The following is a 26,472-nucleotide window of genomic DNA, read 5'->3' on the forward strand; positions in this document are numbered from 1 at the left end:
TAAAGTTGAAGGTCACTCATTTGGGCCCCATTTTAACTCGCATCAGTTTGTCCTGAGCATCTATATTGGGACATTTTCTCTGTCTGATGGTTCCTCGGTGTGTGACATAAACTGTCAATTCATGGAGAAGGAAGTGTGATGGTCTGGGGCTGTTTTGCTGGATCCAGGGTCGGTGACTTGTACAGAGTGAAAGGCACCCTGAACCAAAACAGCTACCACAGCATTCTGCAGCGCCATGCAGTACCCTCTGGGATGCGCCTAGCTGGTCAGGGGTTCATCCTCCAGCAAGATAATGACCCAAAACGTAAGTCCAGGCTATGCCAGAACAACCTTAAGAAAAAAGAACAAGATGGTACGCTTGAAAACATGGAGTGGCCAGCACAGTCTCCAGACTTAAACCCCATCGAGCTGGTTTGGGATGAACTGGACAGAAGAGTGAAAGCAAAGCAACCTACAAGTGCTACACATTTATGGGAACTTCTGCAACGAGTTGGGAAGAACTTTCTGAAGAGTATTTGATTTCCATTGTAGAAAGAATGCTGTGAGTGTGTTGAACTGTTATATCTGCCAAAGGTGGCTACTTTGATGGGTCAAAAGTTTAGAAAACATTTTGGTTTCTAAACTGATTGCATTATTTCTTTTTTCAACTTCAACTGTTTATTTGTTCTATGCTTTAATTTCAGAGTACACTGAGACATTAAACTGCAACATTTTCAATGAAATTGTCAAAAAAATTGGGGTGTTCTAAAACTTTTGACCGGTTGTATGTGTGTGTGTGTGTGTGTGTGTGTGTGTGTGTGTGTGTGTGTGCGTGCGTGCGTATATATTATATATATATATATATATATATATATATATATATATATATATACACACACACACATTTTATTGCCTTTCTACACGAACCTTGAAGCAGAACACACAATATGTACCCGTTTTATTTATCTGAAACAACTGTATAATGTTCTTCAGCACAGCTGTCATGTTCAACCTCTGACTGAAGATAAATCATATTTAAATCAAAAACAACCTTCTGATATCTTAACAATTAACTTATGTGTAACAGAAATTCCTTTGCCTAGATAGCTGGAGAGTCGGCTTGTGACCGACGGGTCGCCGGTTCGATTCCCTGGACTGGCTGCCCTTGCTGATATGGCGACCCCTCTGCTCTTAGCATTCCGTGTGTGTGATGCATGAACTAGTGACGGGTGGGCAGAGGACAAATTTCTGTGTGTGAACCCTCACTGACAAATGATTAAACTGGCATTTAATGGTTATGGTTAAAATCTGGAAAACTGTTGAATGTTTGGTAGTTTTGAGCAGGGGGGAAATGTTTAAGAGATTTTTTCTAAAAAAAGCAAAGAAAAATATTGATGTATAATGATTTTATTGCGATCAGTATGATCAGGTTGAAAAACAAGCCTGCTGCATTCAATATGACTTGACACAGCTTTTGGAAGCAGGTCATGTGCTCACACTCACCGCATGTTCACTCTTGTGGGTTATTTTTGGTGTAAAAACAATGTCTAAAGGGAGTGTAAATAGAGCTTGACTGGCAAATGGCGTGTTATAATTATATTATATTGTAATCACTTTCCTTGGAAATCAGAAGTATTGTGTATTGCATCTTAACTGTACAGAGACATTTTTCATTTGTTTTAAGGATTTATATCAGTGAGCCTGTTAGCTAAAACACTAACAGTATTTCTGTTTTCATCTGGGCGTACAAGTGTGTTTTCTTCTAGTTTTCATCTCATTTGTCTTACAGCGTCTTCTATGTAATTTCTCCTGTTTTTATCTTGTTTTTGTCAACTGGCATTTCTGTCTCATACATTTAATCTCATTTCATATTTTATAAATCATTTAAAACATAAGAAGAATTAGCTTTTAAACTTAAAGGAATTATTTTACTTTGATGGTGATAATAATTATCGGTATTGACAAATTTTTTCAAATCATTTTGCCATTTTTATGTAGATTTTACAGAAGACTTATTTGTGCTGCTAAGATTAGACTAATGCTTTATAAAAGCACTACAAGTCAAATGTTTTGTTGAAAAAGAAAGGGGTCTGATGGGCTGGATTTTGCAATCCTCTATTTGCACACATGTTCCTAAATAAATTTAGCAGTTTGCACATGTCTAGTTAAGTCAAGTTTAGATGAAACACTGACTGCTGAAGTTTTGTTTCTGCATAAATGGCCAACTAACAGAGGGTGAAAACACTCACTCAAATTTCTGTTATTCAGTTAAATGACTAATAGTGTCAGCAGATTGGCAGCATGTTTCACCCAAACAGTCCTGGATTAATGCTTTCTATTCAACACTAAGAGCTAGTTGTAGCATTACACGTCTGTTGAAAGACGTCCTCCAAAAGGATAAACCAGGTCTGATCCGCTCAGCTAGCATACGCAAAGCTTCAGAGGCCATGCTAACTGGATGAATGACTGAATGACTGACTGAAGAACTGAGGGATACAGTTCTATTAAAGGCACCTCCCCCCAGGGAGCTCTAACTCTGCTATCATCTGGTGACTGGCTGACAGACACAACCTTCTCAGTGTCTTACTGACAAAGTGCTGGGTTAAAAGGACCTTTATGACACATTTTAAGACTGCAGTGTTGGAAGATATGATTCAAGAGATTCAAGTCTACTCTGTTTCTATGTAGGCCTCATCACTCATGTAGACTTTTCACTTTGCACTCATATTTGTACATTTACATATACAAACACATATATATATATATATATATATATATATATATATATATATATATATATATATATATATACTTTACTGATATCTTGGGCAGAGCCTTCAGAAAATTAAGGTTGCATAGATTGCATAATCATTTCACTCCACTTTAGACCATTAGTACTACCACCACTTCTATATCTGTGTTTACTCTCCACACAGCAATTAATTGAGTTCTTCTCTAGCAAGACAGTTCCACTTTCAGCCAATAGTCAGTGAAGATATTACTCACACCAGCCACAGTGAACACTTGAACTTGGAAACTGAGGACTTGTATTCACAGCCACAACTAACACAGGATGACTGCATCCTGCTCTTTGTTTGCCCATATTCAGACCCTGTATACAGAAATGTTGAGTCAAAATCAAATCAAATTTTATTTATATAGCGCCAAATCACAACAAAAGTTATCTCATGACACTTTACATAGAGTTGAGCTACTGTCTTCGGTATTCAGACAATGCATTTAGGCATCACGACAACACATTCAGTCATGTTTTTACCAACGAGGAAGGAAGTTGTAGGAAAACATCAATGACACAGCTCTACTGACAGTCTGAGAAACCTGCTCCTTTGGTGGGACTGCAGGCCGCCTGATTGGCTATCCCAGGACCTCTGGGGTTAAAGGAACCAGCTGGGTTCTGCTTTGACCTTTCCATGATGGCGGCTGGTGTTTATTAAATAAGAATGCACTGTATTACTTCCTCTGTACTTCCAGCTGTGCTTATGTCATCCTTCCCTTCCTTCAAAATTAAAGCCAATTATTGATCCTGACTGAAAGTTCAATACAGCTGATGGGTATTTGTGGTTTTAAATAATTTGGATAAGAGTATTTATCACAATATAATTTTATATCACAAAAAATAATTCTTTTATTGCCAGGCCCTTGTGATAATGTGTGCCCCCTCCCCAGTTTGCAGTCCAGTATCAAATACAAACATTCATTCATTCATTTTCTAAACCTGCTTTATCCTCACTAGGGTCACGGACGTCGCTTGGAGCCTATCCCAGCTGCATAGGGGCAAAGGCAGGGTACACCCTGGACGAGCCACCAGTTCATCGCAGGGCTGACACAGAGACTCTCAATTTAGATCAACCAATTAACCTATCAGTGCATGTCTTTGGATGGTGGACTCGGAGAGAACCCACGCAGACACAGGGAAAACATGCAAACTCCACACAGAAAGGTCCCACAACTGGTGTTGGAATCGAATCCGGGACCTTCTTGCGGTGAGGCATGAGTGCTAACCACTGCACCACCGTGTCACACACACACACACACACAACCCCTGGACCTTCTTGCTGTGAGGCACGAGTGCTCAGTACTGCAAATACAAATAAAAAAGTTTGAATGAATTGAGTAACTCAAATCATGACACAAAGTGGTACGTAGGGGATGTAACTATAACCGGTTGAATGATAAACCACAGTAAAATTTCTGACGGTTAGTATTACTGTTTAAATTCTAATTATTATGATAACCATGTTGGATTACCACACCTAGAAAACTCACGATGCTGTTCATTTCCTGAAGAAGCAGCGGCACTCCAGGCGTGTGTGCGCAGTTTGTAATGTTTGGCCTCTGAAAACATGACGGAAGGCACCTGCACAGACAGAGCTCCAGAGATTCGGGGATAGCGGCTCCCGCACGGACCCAGTCCGTCCTAGCAAGCGAGCACACAGACCCGGTCCACACTAGTGTTAACCCCTACCCGGCCCCCACTGATTCAGATCCTCACCCAACATTGAAACCATCTGAATATAAATACTCAGGACAAACTTATGTCAGTTCAAATGGGCCCAAATGAGTGAGCTTCAACTGTCCAAAGACACATGATTTGTGTAAAAACCAAAGGAGAGGAGGTTTTATGAACTGAAGGACATTCAACAGTAAATCCAATGACTAACCTCCAGAGGAACTGGACCATATGACATGGTAGTGGTTTGTCTGTCTCTCACCAGGAGTGAACCACTGACCAGTCTGGATCAGATCAGCCTAACATGTTATAAAATCCTTATTCTTTCAGAATATTTACGTTTGTTCATTAAATAGTTTAGGAAAATATGACTGTGTTTCACTTTCTGTTTCTGTGTGTACAATAGCGTGACACTGTGAATGATTTGATCTGGAAAATGTTCAAACAAATTCCACTATGACCTGTCCAACTACTTTTTGTCACACTCAAAAATACCTCAGGGATCAATAGGAGAATTGATAAGGAATTGGATTGATAAGCTGAACTGATAATGGCATTGATATTGATCAAATCCTATCACTTCCCACCCCTGGTGCAGATATCTCCTGTGTCCATAAGGTGCCAACTTTAATGCATATTTGTATGTTTGTTGTTTACATGTTTTTACTTGAATGTTTCTGCAACAGAAAGTACATTGTGCATGTTACTTTATTAGTTTTTTTCAAGATACAACATTGTAATATTATTTCAGTGTGTGTATAAGTACTTTTTGAGCTGTTGAGCACATTTCAACAATACCGCAATATTAATGATAGCTGTGATAATTTTCGTCACAATAACCGTGATATGAAATTTTCATATCGTTACATCCCTAGTGGTATGAAAATTTCAAACAATTTAAGTCATTCATTTTATAGAGGTACCATCTTGTATCACCTCTCAAATGTCATTGAAGGGGATGGAGGAGGCAAACAGCCTTTAGTAACATTCAAGAGGGCAACCATTTTGGCCAGTGATATTCAATTTATTCAACAAATGTATATAAATATATAGTCTGCCTCCGTGTTTACTGTAATTCCTGATATGTAACAGAGCCTTTTTTATCATCAGGCTGCTAATGATTCTAAGGCCAGAAACTAGTAAATTAGCTCAGAAAACTACCAGTACACCCTTTTCTGAACCATAATAAAAACTGTACTGATTATTCAATAATCAGAATACATCCTGTGCTAAGTGAACCCTCATACTGGTAAATAAAAGCACTGATAAATGAGTGTGTGTTCCACAGTGCACATATGCTGCAGCCCAAGTGTGTGTGCCTATATATCCTGAAGAGAGGAAAGGATGACGCTAGTGGTATCGTTAGAAATAGCCTTACACACACACACACACACACACACACACACACACACACACACACACACACACACAGGGCATTTTAAAGTGTCTGCATGCCACATAGCTGGGTAATCCCATAGCAGTCTCGCCCTGTTCAACCTGTTCCACAGAGAAACTCTGGACACACTCAATGAATGAAGCGCGCGCGCACACACACACACACACACACACAGATGGTCCATGCCATTGGGATATCAGACCTGTTCATTTCACATCAATCACTAGTTCCATGACCAGGATTGGGTCCAGTCTGAGAGGTCTACAAACAGTATCCACTGCATATCTGTGTTAGCAGCTGAAATGAAGCTCTCTAAAACAAGCCCTTCAACTACTATCTAGAAACCATTGTGTTCAGAAAGACTATGCTCAGAAAAAGTTCAGGGTAACAGCCAGTTTCAATTTCAACTATTTCAAAAATTGTTTCAACTGTTTCAAAAATGTACAACTATTATCAAACACCTTTGTCACATGATTTTGTGTTGGCACTTTATACACTGCTTTACAGACCACTGAGTGTGTGTGCCTGTCCAGGCAGGTGAAAGCCCACCCCCGCAAGTTAATGTCCAATCACTGTTGTGTCTCCACAACGGTTATTGGGGGGAGGTTGGCTTTATAACTCACGAAGGTTTAAGTCGCTCCACTGTCACATCTCACCTGTGCAATAACTACACACGGAGTGTAGATAAGGCCGCGGCTTGTAGCACTCTCTCTCTCTCCCTCTCTCTGGACATGCATGTGAGTGTGCAGCGTGGGGAAGCCCTGCACCTCAGTGAGAGACAGCGAACAGAGAAGCGGCTTTAGACTCAACACACACAATACCATGATACACTTTTACTAGGAAATGTGTAAGGTAGATAACCATGGTGTTTTTATACCGCCATTTGAACGCTGTATTTTACATCCCTATGCAGAAAAGGAATCTATTTAACTAAAAAATAAATAAAAAGGGCACTTTTATCAATGATGCAAAAAGGGCAGGGGCTCCAGCACCCTTTGGGTGCTATGTCTTGGTGTGTGCTTGGTGCTATGCCTGCTTTATACTACTGTATACAAGTAGTCAAGGAATAAGGAAGTATTATATTGTTCAGGACAGAAAGTGTTATTTTATTCAGTACAGTGATATAATTTGTTCCTCCTGTGAAATTCAGTTAATGTTGACAAGCAAAATAAAAATGCAGCTAACCAGTATTAGCAGGCTAAGCAGGCCATGGCTTTGGCAGTTGCTGAGGCAAAAACTCAGGTGTGGGAGGAACTTGGGGTGGCCATGGAGCTTGACTTTTGGTTGGCCTCGAAGAAGTTCTGGCAAACTGTTAGGAGACTCTGGGTGGATGAAATTCATCCCGAGTTCCTTAAAGCTCTGGATGTTGTGGGGCTGTCTTGTTTGAAACTCCTCTTGAACATCATGTGGAGGACAGTGACAGTACCTCTGAATTAGTAGACTGGGGTAGTGGTTCCCTTTTTCAAGAAGGGGGACTGGAGAGTGTGTTCCAACTATAGGGGGATCATACTCCACAGTCTCCCTGGGAAGGCCTATGCCAGAGTGCTGGAGAGGAGAGTCCAACCAATAGTTGAACCCTGGATTCTGGAGGAACAATGCGGTTTTCAACCTGATATATCATGCGGTTCTATTTTGTAGTATTATTCAAGTGAACAATACAAATATTTATAAAAGACTGCTTGAAGCCACAAAGTTAAAATGGATTTTAGAATTTTTATTTATTTATTTATTTATTTATTTATTTATTTATTTATTTATTTATTTATTTATTGTTAAGACCTGCAGGAACCATGTAATTTTACATTAAACAATTACATCAAAAAACATTATGCAAGTGTTGATCAATTCCTGTGTTCCCAGCTTGTGTGATTGTGATGTGAAGATTTTTTTTTTCTACAATTGCCTTCAATGTCAGTGAAATATCTTTAAGTGCAAAAATGAGGGTGTTTAGATTCTCTCCACTTTGATTTTACATCTTTCAGCTTAGATAGTGACCAAAACTGCTTGGGTTCTGCACCTAACAATTATAAATATAAGAAAAAAACAGGACTAATATATTTCCTGCTAGGCATGAGCATTACTTTCAAAGGTACAGATATGTCCAGAGTTTGACTTGCACTTGTTTAAACATGCAGAATGTGAATGTAACCTGAAACGAACTGATCAGATCAAGTTCACACTGGACAACAAACACCCATGAATATAATGAAAATACAGGATGACTTTAATTAGGCAAGGGCAAGATATGACTGAACTAATGAGACAGACAGCTTACTCCGAACTCCGGTACTAAACAGGCCCAATCATCAAAGACCAGAGTATTAATAAGATCAGCCAGTACTGATTTTCAGAAGAAAAAGAAAAATAGCAGAGTTGTTTGGATAATTTGTTTCACCACTCACAAAGACTAAGGGGTTCAGAGATGAGCTAATGGCAGCCTGCTGACTGTTTGACTATGGGTCCACTCTAGGGATGCAATAGTACAGGTTATCCATGGTTCGGTATGTATTGCCATTCTTGAATCACAGTACGATTCGGATGCAGAGGCCAGCTGTGCACCAAAATATAACTGGGAGCAGATAGATAGCTGTGCACTGCACCCACCCGGCTCCAGCTGGGCTCCGTGTCCAGCTCCAACCAATGACAGTCAAATTATCTTAGTCAGTAGTCTTGCAAAATTTTAATATAAACACAAGTTGTCTGGAAATGTCATTTGAAAACAACAAATGAGCCATTCCATGATACATGCTTATATTGTACCGCTAGGGGGCATGCCGAACGGACAGACAAACATACGGACAGACAGACGGCTTCGCATCCCACTCCAACCAATGACATTAGAATTCTTTAAGTCAGTAGTCTTGCAAAGCTCTAATATTAACGCGAGTTTTCTGGAAATGTCATTTGAAAATGACAAATGAGCCATACCATGATACATGCTCATACTGAACCACTAGGGGCGTACCAAATGGTATGACGTGTACCATTGAACCTCTAGTCCGTTCATAAATTTAATGCGAAATGGTCAGAGCATCATCTGATCTGTTGTTCAGAGTAGGACCGTTTGAAGATCTGGAGGCTGCAGGAAAATCACCACACTGTCAAAATACCAACAGTCCTGAATTCAGTTTTATACTTCCAAAGATGAATGAAAGACTATTTTCTTCTGCAATAAATAATTATTTGTTCCACACTAATATCATTAAAAAAGAAATCCAAATTTATGGTAGTGATTAGTTAGGAAACCATGTTATTGCACTTTCCTAGTAAATTATGATTAATTTACTATTAATTATAAAGGGCTACTCTACAGGAGAGACATTAAAGCAAATAATTGTATTCACAACTTCAACTTACCCTAATGTAAAAAAAAAAAAGGAACAGATAAAAAACCATTAAAGCACTGGCTCAATAACCAGGATCGAAAAGAGGTAGTAGTAGCATCAATAGAATTTCAATGCTACCCATCCCTACAGCTCATAGGGACTGTAATGCTGTATTGCTGGGGGAAGTACAGTGCACTGAGTCCAATCACCTGTTTCTGGTACTAGGTACCACTTTTGTCTGTACCAGTAATTTCCAATATTTAGTTTACTTAGTCTGTTCATCACTATTCACCCGGTGTCTCTTTTCCCTACTGTTACAGTGTAGCCACCACAGTTCATTCTTGGGTCCCAATGACGACGGGATCTGAGGTGACTCATCTGTGCCCTGTCCTGACCTATGACCCCAGACCTCCTCCCCCACCCTCACCTGTCTGGATGGACCTCCTCACCCTCACCTGTCTCATCTGACCAGATGGACCCCCTCATGTGCTCCCACCTTACTGCATCTTAACAGACTGGAACTACATCTGCAAATGGACATCTATCAATCCTGGTGCATCTATAGTGTGTCCATCCATGGGAGTGGATCTCTCCTTCACTATGGTTCTCCCCGAGCTTTCTCTTTTCCCACTGGGTTTTTTGAGTTTTTCCTTGCTGATAAGGAGGGTCTAAGGATGGGGGATGCCCAGGCCATTAATCCATTTCCTTCATCTGCTGTTTATTTGACTGTTTTTTGTTTTCATACCCAACTAATTCTGTAAAGCCCTGTGTGGCAACCTTGTTGTGATATAGAGCTCTACAAATAAAATTGAATTGAATTGTTATCTGCCTAACCATTTGGGAAATCGTCTTCTCTAAAGACTCTCTTTTCTGTATGAATCTGAAAGTCAATCTGCTGATTCAATAAAACTCTGATTTTCTAATTCATTTCTTGTCCTACCATAAGGCACTAACTACATAAATGGATAAAACAGTGTACATAAAACTTTCTCTGCACTAAATAAATACCATCACCTCTAGAGAAAACAAAACATGCCCGCACTTGAAGACCCTCAGCCTTCAGTCCACACCGAAGTTTTTGCACATATACGGACAGACGGACGGATGGACAGACGAACGGACAACAAACTGATGACAATACCCTGTGGCAAGGCCCAAGGGAAAAGTGTGAATGATATTGTGTGCACTGAAGATTGGTTTGCTTATTGGATCCAGCTGACATTATTATGATGACCTCCAAAACATATTTTTTTCAATTTCTGTTCTGTTTTAAAATTCAAATGAAATGGGAGTTTGATCCCATTTCAGGTTATTCACTAAACTTTAAATGCTTAAATTGAAAAAGAAAAGCTGATAGTAATGGGTTGACTGGTTGCTGTTTCTTCTGCACCACTGGAAGTAAATAAACCCTTGAAAGCCGATGCAAATAATTCCTACAGGTGTCCCAGCTTTTACTGATGATTTACAAAACCCCTGTATATGTTACAGTGCCACTATAGCCTCTCAAGCATCATTTGGAATAGATGTTTACTGCTATTAAAATACATTCCTAGTGAAAAGCATTTAGAGATGTTAAAGATGTTTTGTATGAGCGTGAGTTTATGTGTAATTATGCTTCAGGCTTTCAATAAGCTGTAGTAAAACTTGCACATTTGATACAGATTGGTCCCAAAACGTCACAAGTCCAGACCCTTAAACCACTATTCTGCTCTGTTCTGTGTAACCCAATCATTTGGAAAAATTTACACCAAATCCAGATTTTCTACAGGGATCAAACACTTCAAACTAATACTTTTAACACCTTTCTGAGTTTATCTTTAACCCAATTTAGGACTGATCTTTAGACTACGGAAAGTGATTAGTTACAATAATCTAAATTAAAATGCATTTGAAGAAATGCTTTTTCATTTTAAGAATAGGGTTGCATTATCTGACTCATAAATAAAATTTTTAATAAATGATCCAATCTGTTATTTCATTTTCTTATTCAAGACTGCTCATTCTTTAACTTAGTTAAAATGAAAAAGAAAAAGACGTTTGAGATTTAATTTTAAAAATCTGCCCCAGCAAATAGTTACCAAAATTCAATTTGAAATCTAAAAGTCGAAAATCCAAATGCATTAGTAAAAATGCTTTTTCATTTTAAGAATGTGGCTGTATTATTTGACTCACAAATAAAATGAGTAATGTTCTCCATCAGGTCTGAACCATAAATTAATACACATTTGCACTCTTCTGTTGGTTATATTTTCTTTAATGCTGGCGAATGTCATTTTATTTGACTTCATTAATGCAAACCCCAACTACCACATCCCCGCGTCGTGCGCTGCAGGAAGCCGGGCTACAGGCTCCAAACACCAGCTCCTGCAGGCTTGCGTACCGGTGCGTAGGCCACTGTGACCCAGTACACCAAGCTGAGGTACGGACCTCCAAGCTCCAGGGTTTTATCACCTACCAGCGACGTTTAACTTAAATGGACCTGAGAAGACCAGTTCCGTGCTGGTTCTGAATAAGCTTTCTCGGATCTGCTTATTCGGAACCAGTTCCATGTACAGAACCAGTTCTGTTTAAGGAACCAGTTCAGTTTAAGGATCTCAGAACCAGCACTGTTTAACTAGTTTCATTTACAGAACTCAGAACCAAGCCAAGCTCCAACCTCCAAGTCCCGCTTCACCTGCATCAAGCCCTCCAAGCCCAGCTCCTGTGGGGCTTGGAGGTGCTCTAAACTGCAGTGAACCAGGAGACCAAGCCACTGCTCCACAGATCGGATCTGTTTCTGAGTAATGCTCTCTATCAGGTTCGAGCCATAAATTAATACACATTTGCACTCTTCTGCTTTTTATATGTTATTTAATGCTGGCGAATGTCATTTTGTTTGACTTCATTAATGTCAAACCCAACTCCCACATTGCCGTGTCGTGCCCTGCAGGAAGCCGTGCTCCGACCGCTGGCTCCTGTCGGGCTTGCAAAGCATTATTCGGAACTAGATCCAAGGTCCATGGAGGTGCAGCTTGGTCTCCCGGTTCACTGCGGTTTAATAATAATAATAATAATAATAATAATGGATTAGATTTATATTGCGCTTCTCTATGAACACATACTCAAAGTGTGTACAGTGGATCCATTATTCATTCACTCACACATTCACACTCTGGTGGAGGTAAACTACATTTGTAGCCACAGCTGCCCTGGGGAAGACTAACAGAAACGTGGCTGCCAATCCACGCCTACGGCCCCTCCGACCACCACCGAACATTCATACACAATCATACACCAGTGTGAGTACCAGCACCTCCAAGCCTCACAGGAGCTGGGTCTTTGAAGGCACTAAGCGGAGCTTGGAAGTCGGAGCAGGGTTTGGTTCTGAGTTCTGTAAATAAAACTAGTTCCATGATCCTTAAACAGAACTGGTTCCATGATCCTTAAACGGAGCTGGTTCCGAGACCCTTAAACGAAACTGGTTCCTTAAATGGAACCGGTTCAGTTCATTTAACTGGTTCAGAATAAGCAGATCCGAGAAAGCTTATTCAGAACCAGCACGGAACTGGTCTTCTCAGGTCTGTTTAAGTTAAACAAAGCTGGTAGCTGATGAAAAGTCTGGAGCTTGGAGGTCCGTACTGCAGCTTGGTGTACCGGGTCACAGCGGATTAGGCACCAGTGTGCAAGCCTGCAGGAGCCGGTGTTTGGAGCCTGTAGCCCGGCTTCCTGCAGGGCACGATGCAGTGATGTGGGAGTTGGGGCTGGCATTAATGAAGTCAAACAAAAAGACATTCGCCAGCATTAAAGAAAATATAACCAGCAGAAGAGTGCAAATGTGTATTTATTTATGTTTTGGACCTGATGGAGAGCATTATTCGGAACTAGATCCGAGGTGCGGCTTGGTCTCCTGGTTCACTGCAGTTTAGAGCACCTCCAAGCCCCACAGGAGCCAGGGCTTTGAGGGTACTGAGCGGAGCTTAGAGGTCGGAGCACGGCTTGGTTCTGAGTTCTGCAAATAAAACTAGTTCCATGATCCTTAAACAGAACTGATTCCGAGATTCTTAAACGGAACTGGTTCCGAGATCCAGTGCCAAATGTACACAGCGCCCGTCCATACCACCACAGTCAACACAGAGGTGAAGAGGTACTGATGTCACTCTCGTACGCCACTTACTTTGCAAATGCATTTTCATAGACTATATTTTAATTCTGTGGAATCCAGAAGCCAAGCAATGACATTTCATTGCCAAAATCTCACTGCTGTGTTTTTTTTGTGCAATGACAATAAAGGAAGTCTAAGTCTAAGTCTCTAAATTATGGTAAATTTTTTTGCAGGGCAGACCACGAAAATGAAAAAGTAACTTCCTCTGTTTTCTTTTTGATTGTGTCATAAAATGTGCAACATGAATAAGAAAATGAAAATGCAGACTGGAGGACTGATTACTCATTTTATTTATGAGTCAAATAATACAGCCACATTCTTAAAATGAAAAAGCATTTTTACTAATGAATTTGAATTTTCGAATTTTAGATTTCAAAGGGGAATTTTGGTAACTATTTGCTGGGGCATGTCTTGAAAATTAAATCTCAAATGTGTTTTTCTTTTTCTTTTTAATTAAGTACAAGAATGAGTGGTCCTGAATAAGAAAATGAAAATGCAGATTGGATAATTTATTAATAATTTATTTATGAGTCAAATAATGCACCATATTCTTAAAATGAAAAAGCATTTCTTCAAATGCATTTTTATTTAGATTATGGTAACTAATCGCTTTTCTGTAATAGACAAATAATTGTGCTTTTCCAAATTTTGTACAAGTAAAAAAGGTCCAGAATTACACTGTATCAATTATTTTACTTCAAAGAATTAAAGTTCTTGCAGAAGAGCCTCCAGACTTCACAACCATGTAACCAAGTCTTCCAAAAACTCAGGGCAAAATATCTGAACTCAAACAGCACTTAAGCCTCTGAAATCAAGGGTATATTCTGGGTACAGAGACTAAGGCAACAAATAGAAATGCACATGGAACCAATCATTAACTGTATTATTTCATTTCATTCATTATTCGTTTGGAAATGGTGAAACCGCTCCAACAAACTGACTAAACGCTTAATCCCGGGTTGCCAGGTTTTCATTACAATCACTGTTTTCGCTGGCATTGCCAGACCATCAACAAATCAAATGACATAATACTTAAGTTTGGGGCCCCCTGGTGGCTGCGAGGCCCTAAGTAGTTGCTTCGTTCGCTTATAGGTTGGGCTGGCTCTGGACGAGGGTAGTTGTCATAAATATGTCAGTAGTTTTTCTCTAACACACAGATGTTCTTTGAAAAGATCCACTACCTCCATGGTTCCCGGTGGTACTGCTTCTCCATATGGGTATGCACAGAGCCTTACATATAAGATAAAATGATGATCTTTATATGGCTCTAGGTATGCATCCGCTAGCTCCCAGAAAACAGACAGAATTATGAGTGGAATATACACAGAGGATGGACAATACACTACATCTGTATCCGTCTGTGTCTTTAACGTAACTTGCAGTCACCATTGCTTTTGTCACCGTCATTTATTTTAAAAAATCTCCACACTGCTGACATTACTCCTCCACCGCATACCTGCTGCAACATGAGGTGAACGTCACACTGCCGTCAAGTGGTATCTGTGTGTTTGTATGGGAGCACTTTTATGAGTATGAGTATTACTACACACAGTCAGTATTGGACTGATACCCGATACTGGTATCGGTGCATCCCTATTCAAAATATTTCAGTTACATTTATTTACTCAGAGTGCATAGCTTATTTAATATATAAGGTTTACTTTAGCAGTCTTCCTATTAAAGTAGAAAGGCAATGGATCTATACAACTTATATTCACAATTAAAGATTTATTATTTATTGCAAACAGTCACCATAATATTTGATGCTGTTCTTGTCACAGATTATCCTCACATTGTGCAGGCATATTCCCTGAACAAAGGTTGGGGAAACACTGTTTTCTATGATGATAGCTTTGTTAACTGACTATAATAGTGGACAGGTTGTTAGTGACATCATGACGTTTAAAAACAAAAGTGCATAACATCGCTAATCAGCATCATCGTCACTAATCAGCAATAAAATAAAACTTTACCTTAAAAAGGAAAAAAAAATACTTTATTGCTGATTGCAACTCTTGAGTATTTAATTTTTGTATAACAAACTTTGTTTAGTACTGGAATTGTTATGCACAAAATACACTTCTGTTTCAATTTTATTTCTGCTTTCAATATCTGTTGAATATTGAATATTTTTTTAACAAACTTAAGTATGCATTCTAATTGTTGTGCACCAAATCTTTGTGTCCTTACAGTAGTTGATGATGAGTCACTACTGAAATAGTCATTAGTTGCAGCCCTAATTTATTGCAGGTAATACTGTCATCACAATATTTAATGCTGTTCTTGTACATCGCACATTATCCTCACATTGTGGAGGCAAATTCCCTGAACAAAGGTTGGGGAAAACACTGTTATTATGATAGTTTTAGCCTTTTTAAATATCTTGCTTACATTCCTGCTAAATCTATAATATACTGAAATATGCCGAATGGAAATCTCTTTATAATGACATGTAGCTAATATCAGACTTCTTGCCGATATTCAGCCCGAAGGCCTAATAATTCCACAATCTGAAGACCCTGAAAGGACCTGCTGATACCCTCAAACCAATGTGCACCCTGAAAAAAAAAAGACCATCTGAAGGGGAACCATAGCCTCTCTTACCTTGCCGGTCTTGTGGTCGAACCAAACTAGGGCGTGATTCCTGGACAGAACCTTGCAATCGAAAGTGGCGTTGTTCTGGGCCGGACGGCACCGGGCCACCGACCTGCCGATCTTGACCGGCTCGTCCAGGTACACATGCCGCTCCTGGAATGGGTGTGAGTTTGGTCGGCAGGCGAAGACGGCCAGCGCTGAAGGCATTGATTTTGGCTTGAGAGTATTACTCCAACCGGACACGAGGGATAAGTTTTCTTGATCCAGAATGGCAGGCTCCTGTTTCAATTCCAAAAAAATAATGTGCAGTATGTGTGGCCTGTATGTAGGCAGGGTCGTGTGTCCTCTAAGCCTTTAGGCACTAACTAAAAAACATTGTTCACAGTACACAACCCTCCTGTGTGTTAAAAAAAAAAAAAAAAAAAAGTCAAAGATATAAAAGACACGACATTTCCTTCAGTGACTTGACAGTCTACCAAAGCTACATAACGACACTTAAACCCACAGCAGCCAGGCACTATGTACAGACCAGGGTGCCATGTGTCAAGACATACATGACTGAGTATAGCACTGACAGCCTCCCACGTCCATCAAACTGAGCCAGCACTGACGCAAGGGCCTCACAGCCCGCACACACTCAACTTTATCCTCACCAATAATCAATTATCAGCTATCGAGCCAGGAGAAAGAGAAATGCAATGCTTACCGGCTGCAGTTGAGATTAGATTATAGCGCGCTTTCTTGCGGCAGGCTAACACAAATCTATGTGCAGCACGACAGTTGGTTCACAAAGACTTTCTAAATGTGTCATTCACTTAAATAATGTCATAATTACATGACCTTCCAGCCCTGATACAGGGAAATATTCGCTAACGTTACCACTCCCTCTGGAGAACACCTTTACGTTGACACCTAGCAAGACTAAACGCCCCTGAGAAGTGACGGTTTTGCCGACTAAAGCACTCCAGTCTCTGCTTTCAGTCTGGATTAAGAGGCACGGTGGCTTCCTAACACTCAGGCCCGGGATTAAAAGTCTGCTGGTGTAACTAAAATGCTAACTGAGCGCGGTGGCTAGTTGCCTCTGTTTGTTGGCGTTGGACCAGCAGGCTAAGCTAGGCTAAGCTAGGCTAGGCTAACGAGTGCTGACAAACTTATCATTCATGTCCGCGAATGATTTCTTCCTGCCCTTCTGTGCCAATTCACTGACAGACTGGAGGGGAAATGCCATCCCTGTGTCCTGAGGTTAATAAACGTGCTAGTTACCCCGTTTTTTGCTGTAAAGAAGCCCCGATTTGATCGTTAGCTAATGGTAAGGTGAGCTAACTAGCCGGCTAACTAACTGACAGGGTAGAAAATCAGGGGAGTTTCTGGACTGCGGCTCCTCACGCGTCACACCAGCCCGATTATCCTCCAAGAAAACCCTCGGCAAAGACCACAGGTTGCGCTGTCGTCGTCCGTCGCAGTCCAGGTAACGTTGCCTGTGGTGGTTTTGACTTATATCGATCGCCTTCCGACAGTTTTCTGGAGAAAATCTAGAAGTTGTCCTCCGCAAGTCCCGGCCGCCATACTGTAACTGAAGAGCAGACAGGCGGGGTGCGTTCAGGGCCCTGGACACAGCAGCTCCGCTCATATCAGTACATTTGACCAGTAAACTAATACTCACTGTCAGTTTGTGCTGAAGAGCACACATTTGGGCTTTTAAAATTATTAATATAGAATTTTTATATGAAAAAGACAACTGGAAAAAGAGAATCTGAAAAACTTTATCGACCCCAAGGGAAATGTTTTTACTACTGTTGAAATACTTAAAACGTGAAAATCATCAAGAATTTGTACTTAGTAATGCTTTGAAAGATTTTGTCCTTTATTTGAACGTTTTATACTTTTACTCCACTACCACTCACATATTGCGCTTTTTACTCCAGTGCAGGTATCTGGCAGCTATAATGTTTATATTCAAAATTCACCCAAAGCACAAAAAATATTGTGTTAACTGCCAGATATGACAAAGGAAAAAAAACTAGTTGTGTTCCACTAAATTCCTTTTTATCTCTTTTAAATGTAGTTTTAATTTGTATTACCTTCTTTTTCATAGTTGTCTTTTTTGTACTATATGATGGAAGGAGACTCAATACTTTTACTGCAGTAGGTTACTGGACTTCAGTTCAGACTTCAGACACTTGTACTTCATTTTAGTATTTCCAGCATTTTCTGCAGCTTTATTCTTCTAGTCCATTATATCAGGCACAAATATTGTTCATTTGACTCCACTCTCTGTCCAACAGCTTTAGCTCCTTTTCATATTTATAGTTTTTCATCTGCTTCCTGTACAGTGAAAATGACAAATATGTACAAATGTACAGAGATATGAATGGTTGTGACAGTTTTAAGGATGAAGTGTCAGTTTCAAATCCTCTTCTTTCTTAAGTGAAATATTCTGTCTTAAGTGAAATAAACTCCTTAAAAACACACTTAGATTCTCTGCAAAACATATTGTCACAAAGCTGAAAACCACCCAGTTTTTCTGAGCTCATGGAAAGTTGACTTTTTAGAGATAGGGGGTTCTCATAGGACAGCACAGCTAATTTTGATGATCTAATAGAATATGATGCATTGTTGTAGATTGAACTACAAACAGTATACAAAGTATAAATCCAAATAAGAAAACACTGGAACAAGATGGGAAATCCAAAGAAGAAAGCAGTGATATTGTAGTGTAGTTTGATGTGTATTTTATTGTGGATATTATTAACACAACACATTTCATGTTTTGTCTGGTCAGCTTAGTTTAATTTGTAAAACCCTCAAATGACACCATATCGAGAACCATTATTCATTAAAAGCTGATATAGTAGAATGGAGAACCACTGCCAAGCTCCATAATACAGAATTACTGCTACATATGCCATTTTAAATATATTTTTATCCTTGATCATGAAGACAGCATCCATTTTATATCAAAAAATACTTGGACACTGATTGGTCTGAGGACAGATTGCACTGAGTGATGGTCCACAACATGTATGGACACAGTTAACATGAGACTGAAAGTTGAACTTATATAACATATTATAATAATATTATTTAAAAAATGAATACAGTACAACTAGACCAGTTTTGTCTTCAATAGAATTTAATTTGATGCAACAAGTTCCTATGTAATTTTCTTGTGAAATCAACTAATTTAAAAATCAAAATTCATAAACTATCCATCCATCCATTATCCACCGCTTATCCGAGCCCGGGTCACGGGGGCAACAGTCTTAGCCGGGATGCCCAGACTTCCCTCACCCCAGACACCTCCTCCAGCTCTTCCAGGGGGACCCCAAGGCGTTCCCAGGCCAGCCGAGAGACATAGTCTCTCCAACGTGACCTAGGTCTTCCCCGAGGCCTTCTCCCAGCGGGACATGCCCGGAACACCTCCCTAGGGAGGCGTCCAGGAGGCATCCGAAACAGATACCCGAGCCACCTCAGCTGGCCCCTCTCAATGTGGAGGCCAGCTCTACTTCGAGCTCCTCCCTGGTGACTGAGCTCCTCACCCTATCCCTAAGGGTGCACCCAGCCACCCTGCGGAGGAAACTCATTTCGACCGCTTGTATCCGGGATCTTGTCCTTTCAGTCATGACCCAAAGCTCATGACCATAGGTGAGGGTAGGAACGTAGATTGACCGGTAAATCAAGAGCTTCGCCTCTCAGCTCAGCACCTTCTTTGCCACAACCGACCAATACAGCGACTGCATCACTGCAGCCACTGCACCAATCCGCCTGTCAATCTCACACTCCATCCTTCCCTCACTCGTGAACAAGACCCCAAGATACTTGAACTCCTCCACTTGGGGCAAGACTCTCCACCGACCCGGAGAGGGCAAACCACCTTTTTCCAGTCGAGAACCATGGCCTCTGATTTGGAGGTGCTAATCCTCATCCCACTCATTTCACACTCGGCTGCAAACTGCCCCAGGGCACGCTGGAGGTCCAGGTTCGATGAGGCCAACAGGACATCATTTGCAAAAAGCAGAGACAAAATCCTGTGGTCCCCAAACCGGACCCCCTCCGGCCCCTGGCTGCACCTAGAAATTCTGTCCATAAAAATTATGAACAGAACTAGTGACAAAGGGCAGCCCTGCTGGAGTCCCACATGCACCTGGAACAGGTCTGACTTACTGCCAGCAATGTGAACCAGGCTCCTGCTTCGGTCATACAAGGACCGGACTGCCAAACAACAAAGGGCCCCAGTCCCCATACTCCCGAAGCACCCCCCAGAGGATACCATGGGGGACACGGTCGAACGCCTTCTCCAAATCCACAAAACACATGTGGACCAGTTGGGCGAACTCCCATGAACCCTGGAGCACCCGATGGAGAGTATAGAGCTGGTCCAGCATTCCACGACCGGAACGAAAACCGCATTGTTCCTCCTGGATCCAAGGTTCAACTATCGGTCGGATCCTCCTCTCCAGTACTCTGGAATAGACTTTCCCAGGGAGGCTGAGGAGTGTGATCCCCCTGTGGTCGGAGCACATCCTCCGGTCCACCATCCTTTTTAAGAAGGGGGACCGCCACCCCGGTTTGCCAATCCAGAGGTACTGTCCCCGACTGCCACACTATGTTACAGAGACATGTCAGCCAAGACAGTCCCTGCACATCCAGAGACTTGAGGTACTCAGGGTGAATTTCATCCACCCCCGGTGTTCTGCCACCAAGGAGGTTGCCAACCACCTCGGTGACTTCAGTTTGGGTGATGGATGAGTCCACCTCTAAGACCTCAGCCTCTGCTTCCTCCATGGAAGACGTGACAGTGGGATTGAGGAGATCCTCAAAGTATTCCTTCCACCGTCTGACAACATCCCCAGTCGAGGTCAGCATCTCCCCACTTCCACTGTAAACAGTGTTGGTGGCACACTGCTTTCCCCTCCTGAGGTGCCAGACGGTTTGCCAGAATTTCCTTGAGGCCAACCGATAGTCCTTCTCCATGGCCTCCCCAGACTCCACCCAGACCCAAGTTTTTGCCTCCACAACCGCTCGGGCTGCGGCACACTTGGCCCACCAGTACCCATCAGCTGCCTCGGGAGTCCCATGAGCCAACAAGGCTCAATAAGACTCCTTCTTCAGCTTGACCGCATCCCTTACTTCCGGGGTCCACCACCGGGTTTGGGGATTGCCGCCATGACAGGCCACAGCTCCAAGCAGCCGCTTAGACAATGGAGGTGGAGAACATGGTCCACTCGGACTCAATGTCCCCAGCCTCCCCCGGGATCTGGGAGAAGCTCTCCCAGAGGTAGGAGTTGAAGACCGCGCTGACATCGGGCTCTGCCAGACATTCCCAACAGACCCTCACAACACGTTTGGGCCTGCCGAGTTGGTCCGGTTTCCTCCTTCGCCAGCAGATCCAACTCACCACCAGGTGGTGATCAGTTGACAGCTCTGCCCCTCTCTTCACCCGAGTGTCCAAAACACGCAGCCGGAGGTCTGATGACACAACAACAAAAATTCAAAAATATGTTTTGCCTAAAACCATGTTTTCTTATTATACGTATTTACTGAGTTATCATCTCAATATAATGGCTTTAAATGGTGATTTAATGCATGTACTGTAGTTTTAACATTAGTGTGAACAAAATAAGAGGTAATAACGTATGGTTTGATCATAAGGTGCAGGTGAGTTGTTTTATGGACTGGAACAGCAGGGTGAGGTGGATTGGGGTGGAGTTTGACAGATCAAATTCTGCTCATGGCTTCAGAACGGTCCCTGCTGTGTTCTAGTGAAGCAGCAGCTGAGACAGAATCAATACTGTGGAGAGACAGAAGCACAGATACTGTACAAATGTGCAGATAAAAGAATGCAATGCTGCTCATTTAGATGCCCCCAGCCATCATCAGAAGAGAATAATGTACATATCAATATTTGCCCTTTTGTCTATCTGAACTGCATGTTTCTCTATTTCTCCCTCTGTAGGTTAAAAAATCTGGAGACAAATGAAAGGAAAAAACAATCTGAAGTGTGTATAAGGTATTGTAACACCTTATGCCTCCAAAGTAGCTTCAGTGTTCCCAGGTATCAATAGGCCCTTTTCCACCAAAATCCCAGGAACTTTATTATCAGGAACTTATTTACCTGGAGCCTATTTGGTTCAAAGAATTCCTGGTAATTCCATTTCCATCGCACCCCAAAGTTCAGGGTTATTTATTCAAATCAGGTTGATGATGTATGGGGGAGCAGTAAAATAAACTGTGGTACAGTTCATGTACATTCAGGAACTAAACTCCAGCACAATAAAATGACACAGTACTTTAAGTGGATGGTTTGGGTTTAACGTTTTGCTGGTTGCTGAATCACTTAATTCATCTGGAATACATTTTAAATGAAGATAACCATCATTACATATCCTTAATTTCTATTTAAAAATGGTAGAACATGTATTTTCAACTCACTCCTTAAACTAAATCACATCTAACATTAAGTGGGATGGATGGTTTTTTTTCATTTCTATTGTTTTATAGATATAGTCCAGGTTCAACCCCTAAGTCATACAGATTTACTCATTTAATTTGACTGCATATTACTTCTAAAAGAACCAAATTTGAATGTCTTCTAATGAATGGGTGTAGGCCTGGGAGATTGACAATTGACTCAAATTTGAGACAAATCAGTGTTAGTATGTCCGAACTGAACAAATTTTTGTATAAATAAATCTGTAGGGGGCGTTATGTAGCCAAAATTCAATTTGTTCCATTGAATGGGTGTAGGCGTGCGAGATGTACCACTGAGTCAAATTTGAGCCAAATCAGTGTTTGTATGTCCGAACTGATGCAATTTTCATGAAGGAAAATTTGTAGGGGGCGCTATTGCATGAAATGGAATTTTTGTTTTGATAAATGGGTGTAGGCTTGGGAGATTGAAAACTGATTCAAATTTGAGCCAAACTGGTGTTTATATGTCTGAAGTAAAGTAATTTTCGTAAAGGTAAAATTGTAGGGGGCGCTATAGCTCCAAATTTCAATTTTTTCTGATATATGGGTGTAGGCCTGAGAGATAGATATCTGAGTCAAATTTGAGCCAAATTGGGGTTCGTATGTCCAAACTGAAGCAATTTTAATTAAAAAAAACAAACAAAAAAAACTTGTAGAGGGCGCTGTAGCGCAAAATTTCACTTTCTTCCTACAAATAGGTGTAGGCCTGGGAGACAGATGTCTGAGTCAAATTTGAGCAAAATCGGTGTTCGTATGTCCGAACTAATGTCGTTTTTGTAAATGTACATTTTTAGGGGGCGCTATACTGTGAAATTTCAATTTCTTTTAATAAATGGGTGTAGGCCTGGGAGATAGATGTCTGATGGAAATTTAAGCCAAATCGGTGTTTGTATGTCTGAGCTGAAGCAATTTTTGTGATGGTACATTTTCAAAAAAATTTCGCAAAGTTTGAAACCTCGTCGCAAAAAAAACGGTGACACCGATTCAAAAAATTCGGCTAACTTTTGATTCCCCACTTCTTTAGATACTGTACACCGATTTTGAGCTCATTTGTCCAAATGGTTTAGTAGGAGATAGCTAAAATACAACGTCAGCGAAAACGCTGACTCAGCATTTTGGAAATTTCAATCCAATATGGCCGACTTCCGGTTGGTTTAGGGGCATGGCCACAATAATATTTTTTGTTTGTCTCCTCATGATGAATCTGTGTACCGATTTTCGTGGCTCTACGCCAAACTTTATGTTGGACATGCTCCCATTGACGTAATGCATTTCCAGTTTTCAAGGGGGCGCTGCAGCAACATTTCTTTACCGACATCTATGAAACCTATATGTAAATTCAATTTTGCACATTTCTGAATTTTGAGCAAAATTTGGTGAGTTTTCGTAAATGTTCAGGGGGTCAAAATTGAGCTCAAAGCGCAAGAGAAACTAAAATAAGACAAAAAAAAAAAAAATTTAAAAAGCCGCAAGCGGCATCTAAAGGCCCTCCCCATGGGCACGTCCAGTACAAGCATGTCGATTGTTCAGCAGGTGGCGCTCTAGCACCAAATTTTAATGTCTTCTGATGAATGGGTGAAGGCCTGGGAGATTGACAATTGACTCAAATTTGAGGTAAATCGGTGTTCGTATGTACGACCTAAAGAAATTTTGTATAAGTAAATCTGTAGGGTGCGCTATACAGCCAAAATTCAGTTTCTTCCATTGAATGGATGTAGACCTGGGAGATGTACCACTGAGTCAAATTTGAGCCAAATTGGTGTTCGTATGTCTGAACTGCTAAAATTTTCGTCAAGGTAAATTTGTAGGGGGCGCTATTGTGTGAATTTTCAGTGTCTTCTGACAAATGGGTGTAGTCCTAGGAGACTGGCAAATGATTCAAATTTGAGGCAAATAAGTGATCGTACGTCCAACCTGAACCAATTTTAGTAAAATTAAATTTGTAGGGGGCGCTATGGAGCCAAATTTCAAATTTTTCAAATGAATGGGTGTAGACCTGGTACATGGACAACTGACTCAAATTTGAGCCAAATCGGTGTTCGTATGTCCGAGCTGAAGCAATTTTTGTAAAGGTAACTTTGTAGGGGGCGCTATAGCGAAAAATGTAAATTTCTTCCAATAAATAAGTGTCGGCCTGGGAGATTGACAACTGATTCAAATTTGAGCCAAATCGGTGTTTATATGTCCGAGCTGAAGAAATTTTTGTAAAGGTAACTTTGTAGGGGGCGCTATAGTGCAAAATTTAAATTTCTTCCAATAAATGGCTGTAGACCTGGGAGATTGACAACTGATTCAAATTTCAGCAAAATCGGTGATTGTATGACCAAACTGAAGCAAGATTTGTAAAGGCTAATTTCTGAAAAAAATTCACAAAATTTGTGACCTCCTTGCACAAAAATGTTAAATCTGATCCAAAAAATTTGGCTAACTTTTGATGTCCCACTTCTCTAGATATTGTTCACCAATTTTGAGCTCATTCGGCCAAATGCCAAAGGAGGAGATAGTTAAAATACAACGTCAGTGAAAACGCTGACTCAGCATTTTGGAAATTTCAATCCAATATGGCCGACTAAGGGTTGGTTTTGGGGCGTGGCCATAACAATATTTTTTGTTTGTCTCCTCATGATGAATCTGTGTACCAATTTCTGTGGCTCTATGACAAACTTTATGTTGGATGTGCTCCCATTGACAACAACATTTCTTTCCCGACATCTACGAAACCTATATGTAAATTCAATTTCTCGCATTTCTGAATTTTGTGCAAAATTTGGTGAGTTTTCGTGAATGTTCAGGGGGTCAAAATTGAGCTCAAAGCGCAGGAGAAAGAAAAATAAGACAAAAAAATCAATAAATAAAGCCGCAAACGGCATCTAAAGGCCCTCGCCAAGGGCAAGTCCAGTAGAAGTATGCTCATCATTCAGAAGGTGGCGCTCTACCACCAAGTTTCAATGTCTTCTGATGAATGGGTGTAGGTCTGGGAGATTGACAATTGACTCAAATTTGAGACAAATCAGTGTTCGTATGTCCGAACTGAAAAATTTTTTGTATAAATAAATCTGTAGGGAGCGTTATGGAGCCAAAATTCAATTTGTTCCATTGAATGGGTGTAGGCCTGCGAGATGTACCACTGAGTCAAATTTGAGCCAAATTGGTGTTTGTATGTCTGAAGTAAAGTAATTTTCGTAAAGGTAAAATTGTAGGGGGTGCTATAGCGCCAAATTGCAATTTTTTCTGATATATTGGTGTAGGCCTGAGAGATCGACATCTGAGTCAAATTTGAGGCAAATTGGTGTTCGTATGTCCAAACTGAAGCAATTTTACTAAAAAAAATTTTAAAAAAACTTGTAGGGGGCGCTGTATTGCGAAATTTCAGTTTCTTTTGACAAATAGGTGTAGGCCTGGGAGACAGATGTCTAAATCAAATGTGAGACAAATTGGTGTTCATATCTCCGAACTGATGTCATTTTATTAAATGTACACTTGTAGGGGGCGCTATAGTGCCAAATTTCAATTTTTTTTATAAAATGGGTGTAGGCCTGGGAGATGGACATCTGAGTCAAATTTGAGCCAAATCGGTGTTTGTATGTCTGAGCTGAAGCAATTTTTGTAATGGTAAATTTGCGAAGAAACTTTGCAAAGTTTGCGACGTCGTCACACAAAAACGGTGACACCAATCCAAAAAATAGCTTTTGATGCCCCACTTCTCTAGATACTGATTCTGATGAATGGGCGTAGGCCTGGGAGATTGACAATTGATTCAAATGTGAGACAAATCAGTGTTCGTATGTCCAAACTAGAGAAATTGTTGTATAAGTAAATCTGTAGGGGGCGCTATGCAGCTAAAATTAAATTTCTTCCGTTGAATGGGTGTAGGCCTGCGAGATGTACCACTGAGTCAAATTTGAGCCAAATCGGTGTTCATATGTCTGAATTAATGCAATTTTCGTGAAGGTAAATTTGTAGAGGGCGCTACTGAGCGACATGGCAATTTCTTCTGATAAATGGGTTTAGGCCTGGGAGATTGACAACTCATTCAAATTTGAGCCAAATTGGTGTTCGTATATCTGAAGAGAAGTAATTTTCGTAAAGGTAA

General features: G+C 40.8%; 1 protein-coding gene across 4 annotated transcripts in view; it reads right to left on the reverse strand.

Annotated features, from left to right (window-relative positions):
* slmapa (sarcolemma associated protein a) overlaps nt 1–17,504 on the reverse strand; it is a 148,292-nt gene extending 130,788 nt beyond the window's left edge. For 2 of the 4 annotated variants that reach the window (XR_003935505.1, XR_003935504.1), the window contains exon 1: nt 15,918–17,503. Coding sequence is in view for 1 of the 4 variants with exons in the window: in XM_030135349.1 (XP_029991209.1) it covers nt 15,918–16,115 (198 nt within the window). In the remaining 3 variants the exon portion in view is untranslated. Of the gene's footprint in view, nt 1–15,917 lie in introns of all 4 variants that reach the window. The other 2 variants (XR_003935506.1, XM_030135349.1) reach the window with 2 other exon arrangements.
* Between the last annotated feature and the right edge of the window lie 8,968 nt (nt 17,505–26,472).

The sequence above is a fragment of the Sphaeramia orbicularis genome, chromosome 5 (genome assembly GCF_902148855.1).
Source record: "Sphaeramia orbicularis chromosome 5, fSphaOr1.1, whole genome shotgun sequence".
Classification (NCBI taxonomy): Eukaryota; Metazoa; Chordata; class Actinopteri; order Kurtiformes; family Apogonidae; genus Sphaeramia; species Sphaeramia orbicularis.